This window comes from Taudactylus pleione, unplaced genomic scaffold, assembly GCF_031769625.1.
Source record: "Taudactylus pleione unplaced genomic scaffold, aTauple2 ptg000041l, whole genome shotgun sequence".
Classification (NCBI taxonomy): Eukaryota; Metazoa; Chordata; class Amphibia; order Anura; family Myobatrachidae; genus Taudactylus; species Taudactylus pleione.
Window position 1 is genome coordinate 15,931,520 of NW_028284443.1, and position 13,873 is coordinate 15,945,392.

Consider the following 13,873-nt stretch of genomic DNA (forward strand, 5'->3'; position numbering starts at 1 on the left):
GTTAGAGATGAATCAAGTCTATCTAAGTGTCCATACTCTGCTCGACACAGGAGCTGCCGGGAATTTCCTCACTGCGGACTTTGGGCCTGATTCAGACCTACTCACGAGCGGCTGTCCGCTCGCAAGTGGGTCGATGGTCTGCACTGAGCATGCGCATGACGGAGGGAGCTCCGTCGTGCGCATGCGCCAGACACGACGAGCGAAGGACTTTCCTTCGCTCGTTGTGTCCGATCAAAGGGGGCGTGCTGTCAATGTTGATTGACAGCACGCCCCCTTTGGTGGGCGTGCCGGGGGCGTGCCTCCCTGACGGGGGCGTTCCCACGGGAATGCCTCCCGTCAGAAGCCGGCCCACTGACATCACTAGTGATGTCAGTGGGAGTGATTTTGGCTCTGATAGAGCCAAAATCACTCTGGAGCTTGCGGTTGAAAACCTCAACCGCAGGCTCCGGCTCGCAATTTCGATGGTCGCGATGGTCACGACCATCGCGGCCATCAAAATGCACGCTCGTATAGCCTGTGGGTGGTGACCCACAGCTATACGAGCGTCCAGGAGGACGCTCCATGAAAATGGAGCCCGGCCCTCATTCAGAGCGTGCGCTCTGCTCAGAGCGTACGGCTCTGAATGAGGGCCTTTGTTCACAGACATCACAAAATAACCGATGGCTGCCGCATCCAGTATCTTTGATGGCTATTGATGGTAGTCAAATTGCCGGTGGGAGAATTACACATTGCACCCAACCTTTGAAGCTCAAAGTTGGAGCACTCCACGTCTTACCTTGTGATTCCTAAAGCCTCTCATGAATTAATCCTGGGCCCCTCGTGGCTTCAAAGACATAATCCTCATATTGATTTGGCTTCCTTGCAGATTACCGCCTGGAGTCCATTTTGCTTTCAGAATTGTCTTCATCAAGTGGTTCTTTTATGAAACTCTCCTGTGAAATGCTTAGAAGGTCTCCCTGAAGCTTACCAAGACTTCTGTGATGTGTTCAGTAAGCAGGGAGCCGACGTTCTTCCTCCTCATCGTGAATGGGACTGTCCCATTGACCTAGTTCCAGGGAAAACTCCACCTTGAGGATGATCCTACCCTCTTTCATTGCCGGAGACTCAAGCCATGTCTGAGTATATCAAAGAAAACCTAGAGAAAGGGTTTATTCGTCCTTCCACGTCATCAGCCGGAGCGGGGTTCTTTTTTGTAAAAAAAAAAGACGGTGGACTTCGCCCCTGCATCGACTACTGTGGACTTAACGATATCACCATCAAGAATCGGTATCTACTTCCGCTCATAACCGAGTTGTTTGACAGGGTGAAAGGTGCCCTCATCTTTACCATGCTCGATCTAAGAGGGGCACATAACTTGATCCGCATATGTGAGGGAGACGAGTGGAAGACTGCATTTAATACCAGGGACGGCCACTATGAATATCTGGTTATGCCCTTCAGCCTCAGCAATACCCCAGCGGTCATCCAGCACTTTGTTAATGAGATCTTTCGAGACCTTCTCTATAAATCAGTTGTGTCTACTTAGGTGATATTTTAATCTTATCTCAAGATCTCCAGTCACATCGCTCCCAAGTCAAGGAAGTTCTCCTCCAGTTGAGAAGGAGTTTACTTTTCTGCAAGCTTGAGAAATGCAAGTTTGAGATCCCGACCATTCGATTCCTTGGATACATTATTTCGGGAACGGGACTTCAAATATATCCACAGAAACTTCAAGCCATTCTCGATTAGTCATTGCCTACCACATTAAAGTCCATTCAACAATTTTTAAGCTTTGCCAACTACTATCGCAAGTTTGTCAAAGGATTCTCTTGCCTGGTTGCTCCTATTACAGTTCTTATCCGGAAAGGAGCGAACCCCAGTATTTGGTCTCCTGAAGTTACCTCTGCTTTCTATCAGTTAAAACAAGCCTTCATCACAGCACCAGTGTTGAAGCAACCCGATTTGACTTGCCCCTTAATTCTGGATGTAGATGCCTCTATGGAAGGGGTAGGAGCTGTTCTCTGCCAACAATTCAACGATGGGAAGTTACACCCCTGTTGTTTCTTCTCCCGAAGATTTCTACCTGCAGAGAGGAACTACTCCATTGGAGACCAAGGGCTTCTCTCGATTAAACTGTCCCTAGAGGAATGGCATTATCTGTTGGAAGGGGCTCAGTACCCCATTTCAGTTTTCACCGATCATAAAAATTTGCTCTATTTGCAAACAGCTCGCTGTTTGAATCCCAGACAGGCCAGATGGGCACTGTTTTTCTCTCGCTTTGATTTTAAACTATCCTATTGTCCAGGTCCTCAGAATACTAAGGCTGATGCCTTATCTCAGTCTTTGAACTCAGAACAAGATCAAGTCCAGAAACTCTCTCCTCCAATCCTAGATCCTACATCATTTGCTTCCACTAAGCTCTCTCCTGACCCTCCTTGGGGGAAGACCTTCATTGCTCCAGATCTATGTAAGCAGTTACTTCATTGGGTGCATGCTTCTTGATTTTCTGGACACACTGGGGTGGAGAAGACTGTCAAGTTTATTCAATAGTCCTATTGGTGGCCTACCCTGAAAGCAGACGTCCAAGACTTTGTTGCTTCCTGTATCAAATGTGCCCAACACAAGATTTCTAGATGAACGTCTCCCGGTCTGCTGTATCCGTTGGATGTTCCTCAACAGCCCTGGTCCCACTTATCTATGGATTTCATCATGAAATTGCCTCCATCTCAGGGTCATAACACCATATGGGTCATCATTGACAGGTCCTCTAAAATGGCTCACTTCGTTCCCCTTACAGGTTTGCCATCTGCATCCCAGCTTGCACAACTTTTTATTGAAAAGATTTTCCGATTACATGGCCTTCCCCAAGCGATTATCTCTGATGGAGGAGTTCAGTTCGTGGCAAAGTTCTGGAGATCCCTATGCTCAGCCCTTCAAGTGAAACTCAAGACTCCATGGCTTATCATCCCCAGACTAATGGGCAAACAGAGAGGGTAAACCAAGATCTTGAGCAGTTCCTTTGTTTGTTCATCTCATCCTCTCAAGAAGATTGGCTGGAGCTTCTGCCATGGGCTGAGTTTGCCCATAATGACCATTACCACTCTTCCACTGAGAATACCCCATTCTATACTGTGTATGGTCATCATCCTCATTTACCTGGTTTCCCGTTGCAACCGACTATTGATGTACTGGCTGTTAAAGATACTCTTCAACATCTTATCTGGGGTAAGGTGCATTCTTTGCTACTGAAGGCTTCTGTGCGCTACAAAAGATTTTCAGATCGAGACGGGCCGCTCCAAAGTTTCAGCCTGGAGACAGAGTATGGTTATCTACTCGGAACCTCAGAATTCAGATTCCATCCATGAAGCTTGCTCCGCGATTTATTGGCCCGTTTCCTGTAGAAAGAATGATCAATCCTGTGGATGTCAAATTGCAATTACCTTCTGTTTTGCGAATTCCTAATTCCTTCCATGTGTCACTTTTGAAGCCATTCATCTTGAACAAATTCCAGAGAGTTATCCCCAAGCCTCCTAGTGTCCATATTCAACGTGGACAAGAATTCGAAGTTAACAAGATCCTGGATTCCCGCTGTTGTTACGGATGACTCCAATATCTCATTGATTGGAAGGGCTATGGCCCAGAAGAGAGGACTTGGTCTTCGCCACTGATGTTCATGCTCCTCATCTCATTCAAATCTTCCATTCCAAGTTTCCCCACAAACCAAGAAAGTGTCCAGAGTCCACTTTTAAAAAGGGGGGTACTGTCACAAACCATGTTAGAGACCTCCATCCTAGATCCCTGCAACTTCCCTTACAGCTGTGCCATCGCTGCCCACTGAGTCATCGGCCTGCTATGCCAGTAATCTCTGATGCAGGGCCTCTGCTTGTGGATCATCTGCAGCATCCCTGCTGTTGCCTGTGTCCCTCTGCTGCAGATCCATGTGCGCACAGCGCGCCAGTATACAAGCTTTCCAGTACATGTGTGCTGCCATCTTGGACCAGGTCAAGTGATACTCGTGCATCCAGTCAGCAGCCATCTCAAATTGCATCAGCCAGTCCGCTTCAGCCTGATGGTAGAAAAGACCTTCCTGTAATACATGCTGGTTGCCAGTGCAACAATGTCCATTGCTGCTGCATGACCTATGTTCCTGAGCTCCCGTTGTGATACTATGCTTCCTAGCATAGCAAAGCTATTTCTCAGTTCTTACCTATGTTCCTGTGTTCCCTGTGTGTTATCTACGTTACTCCAGCCCCGAGTCCTATTCCAAGTTCTTCAAGTTCATCCACGTTACTCCAGCCCGGAGTCATATTGCAAGTTCTTCAAGTTCATTCCACGTTACTCCAGCCTGGAGTCATATTCCAAGTTCTTCAAGTTCATTATACATTACTCCAGTCCGAAGGCACATTCCAAGTTCTACAAGTTCATCCCACGTGACTCCAGTCCGGAGTCACATTCCAAGTTCAACAAGTTCAATCCTCGTTACTCCAGTCCGGAGTCAAATTCCAAGTTCCACAAGTTCAATCCCCATTACTCCAGTCTGGAGTTAAATTCCAAGTTCTACAAGTTCAATCCTCATTACTCCAGTCCGGAGTCAAATTCCCAGTTCTACAAGTTCTATCCTCGTTGTTCCAGTCAGGAGTCGAAGTCTAATTCCTCAAGTTCTTTCAGTTCCAAGTCTACAGTTTCTTCCTACAGTTCCATTCCTGAGTCCAGTTACTAATCAGACACTTTTGTTTTACAGTGTTATTCAGTATCTTCTAGTTGCATTATCTCTGCACAGAGGACTTTATTATACATCTTATATCACTGTCTCCTCTATTACTGTATGAGCAGAAACTACATTAAACCATCCAGTTTCAACCTACCTACTGGTTCAGGTGTCTCTGTCTTACAACCCAGTTCGGGTATACAACTCCAAGTTCCTCAGCCCATGACATAGGCTATGTAGAAGCTATAAGACCTCCTGATAATATCAGGATAATATAAGAGATATCTATATAAAGATATACTGTAATAATGCTTTCCTGTGATAAAAACAATATGATCAGCAGAAGCTACTGCCCTCTTACCAGAGGAGGGGCAGCCGTTGGTCTAGCCATCGCTGGCCAAGTCCTGGCACCTGTGCAGTAAATCTGGCAGGCACCGAGCCCGGCATAACACTGGCTTCTGGGGACTGCATTAAAAGCAGACCCGAGAAGCCATGTAGGGCTGCCCGAAAGGCAGAGCAGTGGCTTCCACTGGAAGCCGCTCTCTACTAATTGCAGCCCGCACTGGCAATCCCAGGGGGAGGAGACAGCTCCTCCTTCGACTGTCTGTTCTTTGTGTGACTGGCAGGTGGCACTACCAATGGGAAGCCACCGCTTGTTACTGTGAAGCCAGTGCAGTCACTGACTGCAACTGACTCACTGAAGCAGCGGATTTTACTGGGGGGACTGCAGCCCCGTAGCCGCTAGGTAAAATCCGCCACTGAATATGACTCTAACTTTATATTAACTTCATGCTATTAAAACAAGAATTTCATTTGCCCAGGCATGAAGCTTCAATTTAAACTGTGAATAACTGGTGAGAGAAATATTTAAGGTATCGAGAATATGCTGTGACAAAATGACCTGGAATGCTTCCAATCTAATTATATTGTACCATTGCCATAAAGATGTAATTGCTTTGTTGTTGCCACAATAAACAGGTAAGTTTCTCTTATATGTTGTAATAAGACATAAGACATATGTACTTACACAAACAAGTTACAATACATATCACACATTTAAATGATACACCTACAGATACGGCTCATCCATCATCAGCTGGATGAGCTCGTATGCTTTGTTTAGTGTAGATTCCGGAAATTGTAGTAGTCTCCATCAACTGTGAAACAATCACAGGGTAATGCAAAATGTGTCTACACAAAGAAAAAAGTACTATACAGTGTGCAAGAGTTCTATCACATGCTGTAGTTTACTGAATATAGAAGCAGAGACAGACACTATACAAAATTATTTCTATAAACATAAGGGAGATACATTGATTTTTTTAATGGGATTTACTCTTTACAATAAATTGACAAAAAGTAAAAAAAAAAGAGTTCAATAAATTGTTTTCACGCTTTCAAAACGCCCATGGGACGATGTATCAATTCTTGGAGAGAGATAAAGTGGAATACCAACTAATCACCCACTAACTGCTATTTTACAGGCTGTGGGCCTGATTCATTACAGATCGCAACTGCGATTACAATAGCGATTACGCACGCAGTCTCACTGCGATAGTATGCTAATCCACTGCGATCGCTCTGCCGGATGCCCACTTTATCTTACACACATCAGTAATCCTTAGCAACACTGCAAAACCATCGGTAACATTGAGTACCATCGCAGCCTCACGCACACTTGCAGAAGCGATGACCTTACTTAGAAATTGCTAACCTTGTCGCACACTATGAGTACTCAGGCTGTATATGGCATCGCAGTGGATAATTTATGAACACCCGCCTGTCACCTCCAACAAATGGCACTTCTTGTCAATCACTCTGCGATGGGTCTGCATAGTCACTGCGATCGCAGTCCTGATTGCAGTAGCTGGTTCGCGCACTGCGAAGCATAGGCATGTGTAGAACGCAACAATCGGCCGACTGCATTGCAGTTGCGATCCGTAATTAATCTGGCCCTGTGCTTGAAAAATGACAGGAGCTGAGTGGTTCGTACTTTATCTCTCACCACTTTATCTCTATCTAATGTTTGATACATCTCCCCCAATATCCAATAAATAAACAAGGGAAGAAAAAGAATTGCAGATGCTTAGCAGTATAATATTGTATGTTCATAACAATGCCTTTGCTTAATATTTCCATATTAGAGTGTTAAACAACTGATTCTAGGAATAGAAACCTGCTTTTCATTTCACAATTCTTTCAAATATATGCTTATAACCAAATAGGGAAACAGAAACATATAGCCATCCTTATTACGCTGATCTAAAGAAAAAGGTTTTACAAATGTGAATAGTAATAAATGCAATTTAAATGTCCTTTCATTTAGATAATGATAGAAATTTCAGTGTTGTTTTTTTAATGGAATGTAACATTTCGTGGAGATTTACTAGCGAAAACTGGTAAATTGAGAGCTGTAAAACCTCACCACATGGGGAATGTTAACACAATAATAACACAATGAAATATTGATTGAAATATATGTTATTTCATAGTTTAATAAGATTGAAACGTTTAACACCTACAGTACACAATCTTCCTTTATGCTCATGCTTCATTTTAACATAAGAAAGCAAATTCCTACATTCTCTGCAAAATTTGGACAAATATTATAATATTAATGAATATTTCATGATCACACATAAGTTAATCAGGCAATATCATGAAAGTATAAAGATATATAGTAAAAACTATGATGATTTTTTATAACTTTTTTTGTCAAATTTAGGATATATGACCAAAATATTAGCCAAATCTATCATACAGGAGCATGAAAAATGTGTATAATGTATTGTGCTCCTTCACACTTCAACCTGCCAGCACACCCAAGAAGAGCCTTCATGTGGCTATACCCAAGGTGACATGTCATTAAAGCTGATGGTGACAATCTACCATAATGACAACGGAAAAGCTACTGTACCTACCATGGACAAACATTTATCCAAATATAAAATGGTAATAATGTAAACTTTTAAACATATAAACAGATAACAGCCATATCCTCCCTATATCTACATTTAAACATAAATATAAATTATATAACATTTTGATGATAAATCAAGCATTTATTTGAATATTTTGTTGTTAGTAATTACAGTGATACAACTGTAACTCATCTGTAACTCTTTGGTATGTGTTATGATGAGACACATAATCAAGTTTATGCTATAAAAATGTTATCATGCTTGTTGTTTTTCTGAGTTGTCATAATTTTGTTTAAAGGTTATGGTAACTCCCGGCAGCATGACAATATATATACAGATATTGGGAGGTAACTGGATGTTCCCCTCCATGTCCAGGATTGTTACTCAATCAGAGCGATTAGTGAAATGGCTGGACAGTTCATGATGTATGGCTTTGCTGGTTTGCAGGTCATAAATAAATCATGGTTTGTTAAAAAAGTGAATGTATATATTTACTGATTCAGGTGTAATTTAAAATGTAGGGCAGGAAATGGAAAAAATACCATGTGATATCTGGATATTATACACATAACAACTTTCTATGTACGAGGGTTGTCCAAAAAGTAATGCCTAAATGATCATAACTCTAAAATAATATGCAACATTTATTTGAAACTTTGTCAGTTTGTAGTTTAATATGTCTGCTAGCTATATATGTATTTTTGTTTAGGTAGTCCAAGAAATACCATGGAATCCAAGATGAAACAAAGAGCCATCATTGAATTTCTGGAAAAAAAAGGCAGCAGTGCTACAGAAATACACAGAAGACTGAAAAAAGTGTATGGTGAGCGTACAATTGACTATAGCAATATCAGAAGGTGAATTAAGTTTTTTCAATCGGAAGAATCATCCATGTGCGACAAACCTTGTGGTGGCAGACCATCAACTGCAGTGACAGCAGAGAACCAACACAAAGTTGATGCCATTTTTCAGAAAGACCATTGTGTGACCATCAGACCATCAGAGATATCAGTGATGAACTTGAATGTAGCCATGGCACTGTAGAAACACTAATCAATGATTCGGGATATTGGAAAGTGTGTGCTAAATGGGTTCCAAAGCAATTAACCAGGGATCATAAGGCCCAGAGGGTAGAAGTGTGCAATGACCTTTTGACCAACTTTGAATCCAACCCTGAGACATTTTTAAAAAATGTAACTACAGGAGACAAGACCTGGGTATTCCTTTATGACCCAGAAACAAAGGCCCAATCAAAACAATGAAAACACCCAAGTTCACCTAGGCCAAAAAAGTTTAAATCACAGCGATCCGTAAACCAAGTTATGACCACATTCTTCTGGGATTGCCGAGGTGTTATTCTCATCGATTACTTGTAACCAAACCAATCAATCAACAGTGATCGATACATTATTACACTTAAGAAGCTGAAAGAAGCCATCTGCAAAAAAAGGTCAACAATTCCACTGTCGAATGTCATCTTACACCACGACAATGCCAGACCTCACACTTCGATGGCAACATCTGCGGCCATTGCCAAAATGGGATGGGCAATAATGCCAAATCCACCATAGAGTCCTGATTTGGCCCCTTCTGACTTTCATCTGTTTGGCCCTCTCAAATACTGTCTCCGGAGTCAACATTTTGAAGACCTAGAGATTGTTAAAATCGTCATACGTTTCCTGGATCAAACACCAACCACTGGAATTTTTCCAAAGTGGATTCACAGCTTGGGTTGAGAGGTGGAGAAAATGTTTGAGGGCAGATGGTGAATATTTTGATTAGAGTCATTCTGTTACTAAGACTTCAAAGTATTTTACTGCAAATTTTCAAATCTGTATCTATAATAAAAGTTTAGTTGTGAGCATTTAGGCATTACTTTTTGAACAACCCTTGTATATATCACTAAAGTTACTGGCTCACTTCGTTGACTTTTGAAAAACTCATGTCAATGGGATAATCAAATTTCAGCATTGCAGCCAATTTGGTTTTGGTATTGTGCAGAATCTATTCTAAAAACAGTCAGTATCTAGTCATATATTAATATGGTATTTTATACTTAGGGTACCACTTGGTTGATACTAGAATCAATGGCTGGTGTAAACTATATGAAGCTACATAGAGCATTGAACTGGATTCCTGGGTCTGTGGCAGGTGTGCCATGGAGAGTACTATTTTTCATCCTTTATAAATGTCATTTTTTCACTACTGAAATGTTTAAATATGAATTCCTGATCTAGACCATTGGATATACTGGCAACACATTCCTATTGTCACAATTTGTCACAAATATGCCAATGATGCTTTTATCAATTCATGAAATGTCACAAAGGTGTTTTCAGATCAGCTATTTCTGTTTTCTGCTCTAGGTTTTAAGCAACTGTACTATTCTGTTATTATTATTTACTATAATTTGTAATGTTACTCCATAATACTGCCCTTACTCACCCATAATCTCCTTGTGTTCCTCTCCTGCTCTCTAAAGTCCTATTTATGCCCTTTAATGTTATTCTTAATTGCTAAGAACATGAAATAAAGGAAGAAAAGAACAAAGAACAAAAGGCATATATACAGTATACCCATAAAGTCCATCAGACAACTGATTACTAGAAAGCTGCAGGTTAGAAAGCTCTGTTAGCATGTGGACACCAGCAAATCACATAGTGAATACATGTACTGGAATGTATTTTATTGACAATAATGAGGGAGGGAAAAATGGAAGGGAGGGAGGGAGGGAGGGAGGGAGGAAGGAAGGAAGGAAGGAAGGAAGGAAGGAAGGAAGGAAGGAAGGAAGGAAGGAAGGAAGGAAGGATTTTATACTGTAGTTGAACTGTAAATGCAAATTGGTTAGTAGAGAAAATATACAGGTTGTATTCTGAGGTGTGAATGTAACCATACCTTTTTACTGTGAAAGCTTCTGGACAGTCATGATCCATTGTTTTGGATTATTATTCCCCCCAAACGGTAATATTTTGTCACTCAACTAATAGGTGCATCAGCCAAGAATATCCTCTCACATTGTTACTTTAGACAAAGAGGGAAGCAACTTTTGTCTCTTCTGAAATTGTAGACTACGTAGTCCCAGACAGGAACTTGAACAAATCTAATGGATAGGGCATGCTGATTTACAGGTTACTTAGCAGCAGGAGGGTCACAGGATGTCCAAACCTGTCTTAGGCCATGGAACTGCAATGGTTACTTGTGGTCATGCATTGTATCTTAACCAAGACTGAATGTATTCACGTTCTGGATATGGAGTGACTGCTGTTTGTATAAATGTTTGTATCCTAGGACAGAGTGCTTCTCTTAAAGTAAAATATGTTTTTATATTAATGGTAAACATCAAAACTGACACCACCAACACTACAAAATAATAAGTGTAACATCACAAGCATTCCAGACCAATTACAATCATTTATCATGCATGTTCCAGACTCAATGAGTTCTTTAAAAATATTTCATGTAAAAATGCCACTGAGCTAATATAGCTATTATCTTTGCTCAAATTCAGGTTTTCTTTTCCATAAATACAAATTAACAGTAGTAGTGTAGGCAATCTGTATGTACAGTACAGATATTATTTCCCATTGTCAATACCTACATTTCATCGATACATGTTAATTAGAAAACAAACATAGACCTCTGATGTAACAAACACACAATTATTGCAGTTGTTGCAAAACAAGATAACTAGACAAAAAAAAACAACTACAAAAACAATATTTATGTACAACACACAATGTAAGTCAGTGGTGATATAATAAATACTGTTCTGTTCCCAAAATGCTTTTGTTTTTGATACTGTAAACATTATTCATCCAGTTGTTTTTTTTCAGAGCACTGAAAGGTTTTTTTCTAAAATAATGTTTGATGGAAATAACATAAATGATCATAAATCCCTGCTTTGAAGAATAGCTGCATGCATTACTGATGTCATTAAATGAGTACAAATATACTGGCTACGCATGTTCCTTCATACTCGTTATGCCATGAAACGTTCAATGTTCCCTCTAGTGAAAGCACAATGTTTCCATTGCTGTAATGATGGTTTTTGTACTTCAAAAGAGTTCATTTTCGGGGTGTGTTTTTATTTTCATATAAAAAATGTTGCATTTGATAAAGAAAATAAAGCAAAAATAATAATAAAAAAAATCAATGGGCGATCTTTCATTGTGCTCATGTATGTAGCCACACATATACTCGTTTGGAAGATCTGTTCTACAGTCCCATTGCATTATTCAGTGTTTCTTTTATTAGTATGCAAATAATTTGCTGCTTCAAGATCTCAGAAAAATGTTGCTGCTTTCATTTCCTTCTGAGCTGATTGCAGCTTTTATGTTCATTTATTCTGTAAGAAAAAACCCTATTTGAACAGGGCTTATAGTGCTGACACTCTTACAATGTTCCTTTGTGAGTAATCAGGGGACTCTGATCTACCGTCCTCCTCTGGTGTTGTCGCCGGCGGTGTCGGCATGCTTATTACTGCTGTGGTGACATATGGCAGCTCACAATTTAGCTTAAGGTGTTCTTCCACTTTGGCATTTAGACTGGACCGGCTGTAAAAGAAATACAAAGGGTGTCTTTTACAAAAGCACAAAATAAATAAATTGTGTGGTACAGCACAAAGCTTTTTTTCTCTTGTTTTTGCACTAGTTGTACTTCATTTTATGCAACAGTGAATAGATTTGCATGGCAGATAGGCATTGAAAGACCGATTTTTTGATCTGGAAGATGGGTGGATTGGGGCAAACAAGGGAATTGCATATTTATAACTAGTTTCTTGCATTAAGTACATCTGCATACTTAATTGTCTGCAATGAGGTTACTTTAGGAGCAAGACATTAAAATTAATTACAAGTTGCAGAGATAGTACAAACATGAAGGGGTAACTCATTTTGCATGTAATCAAAGAGCCTTATTGCCAAACAAAAATCTTTCATTTTCAACACCAACTTTAAGGTGAAATTATCAGCTGCTTTCCATTGAGCGCTGTCTGCAAAAAGTAGGCTTAGAAGATAACTAAGGTGCTAGTATAGCATTGCATATGGTATTTCAAAATACAAATATATAATTAATAATTAAAATGAGGTGCATTTTTCCCCACATATATCATTGTGGCAGTCAGGGAAAAGCTTGGTAATTACCATTTTATTTGTTGGTTTTATTCTACAGGCTGTTGTTATTGATTTATAGTTGTATAAAGTTCACAAAGTGCCACGTGATTGCCATGGTATCCACAGTCACATGGCACATGATGTAGTGAGCAGAGAGGCTTTGGAATGCCCCAGATTACTCAGTATGCTCATGTATGCTAAAATGCTCCACTTTCTTTCGCTCATTTTTGCCATCACATAACCACAGAGGCTTCCAATACAGAACACAATACCCATAAACAGTGGGAATGGAAACTATGGAAAGCAATTTATACAGGTAATTATTAATATGTTTATAAATGTGATTTCAGAGAGTCTGCGAGTGTGATTGGTAGCCATACCTTTCTCCCATGCAGAAAGATTTTTTACAGGACATAATGATTTGCAGGAGGATGGCCAAGATGTATGCCTAAAAGGTACTTTACTTGCTTTTTTAAAGACACCCCCCCCCCCCCAAAAAAAAATCAAACAAACAAAAACTTTGATTGGTGAAAACTGCGGTATGCTTCTCGTCTTGGAGTGCCTCAATCATGCTGGGTGTCTTGTGTCCTATGACATATAGATACTAGGTGTATGAGGACACATCTGTAGGCTACTTTTATCTACTGCTGCATCGATCCAAGTGTACATTGTTTCATCTCAGGACTGGCAATGTATTCAGTTAGCACATTGTTTACATGACTCAAATATCACACTTTATATATATATATATATATATATATATATATATATATTTTTTTTTTACTATTCTCTACTTTTACATCTTCTCTACACTGGGGGGTAAATTTACTAAGATGAGAGTTCTATTAAGAAGTGATGTTGCCCATAGCAACCAATCAGATTCCAGGTATTATCTTCTAGAAGGTGCTAGATAAATGAGAAGTAGAATCTGATTGGTTGCTATGGGCAACGTCACTTCTTAATAGAACTCCTATCTTAGTAAATTTACCCCTGGTTCTCTAATGCTTGCACTGACTGCACATTCTTGTGTGGCGTTGCCTCTAAAAGGAGCCACAAAATATGCATTAACGACAAGCTTCGGGTCTAGCTGCCTAAAAATGGGTTAGAAGATCATAGGATTACTGATCAATGATTTAAGTAATACAATTATACAA

General features: G+C 40.3%; 1 protein-coding gene across 4 annotated transcripts in view; it reads right to left on the reverse strand.

Moving 5' to 3' along the window:
- Nucleotides 1-11,871: 11,871 nt before the first annotated feature.
- Nucleotides 11,872-13,873, reverse strand: part of KCND2 (potassium voltage-gated channel subfamily D member 2) — a 456,159-nt gene continuing 454,157 nt past the window's right edge. For all 4 annotated transcript variants that reach the window (XM_088456173.1, XM_088456155.1, XM_088456182.1 and 1 more), the window contains one exon: nucleotides 11,872-12,161. In XM_088456173.1, coding sequence (XP_088312299.1) covers nucleotides 11,984-12,161 — 178 coding nt within the window. In that variant the 3' untranslated portion in view covers nucleotides 11,872-11,983. The remainder of the gene's footprint in view (nucleotides 12,162-13,873) is intronic.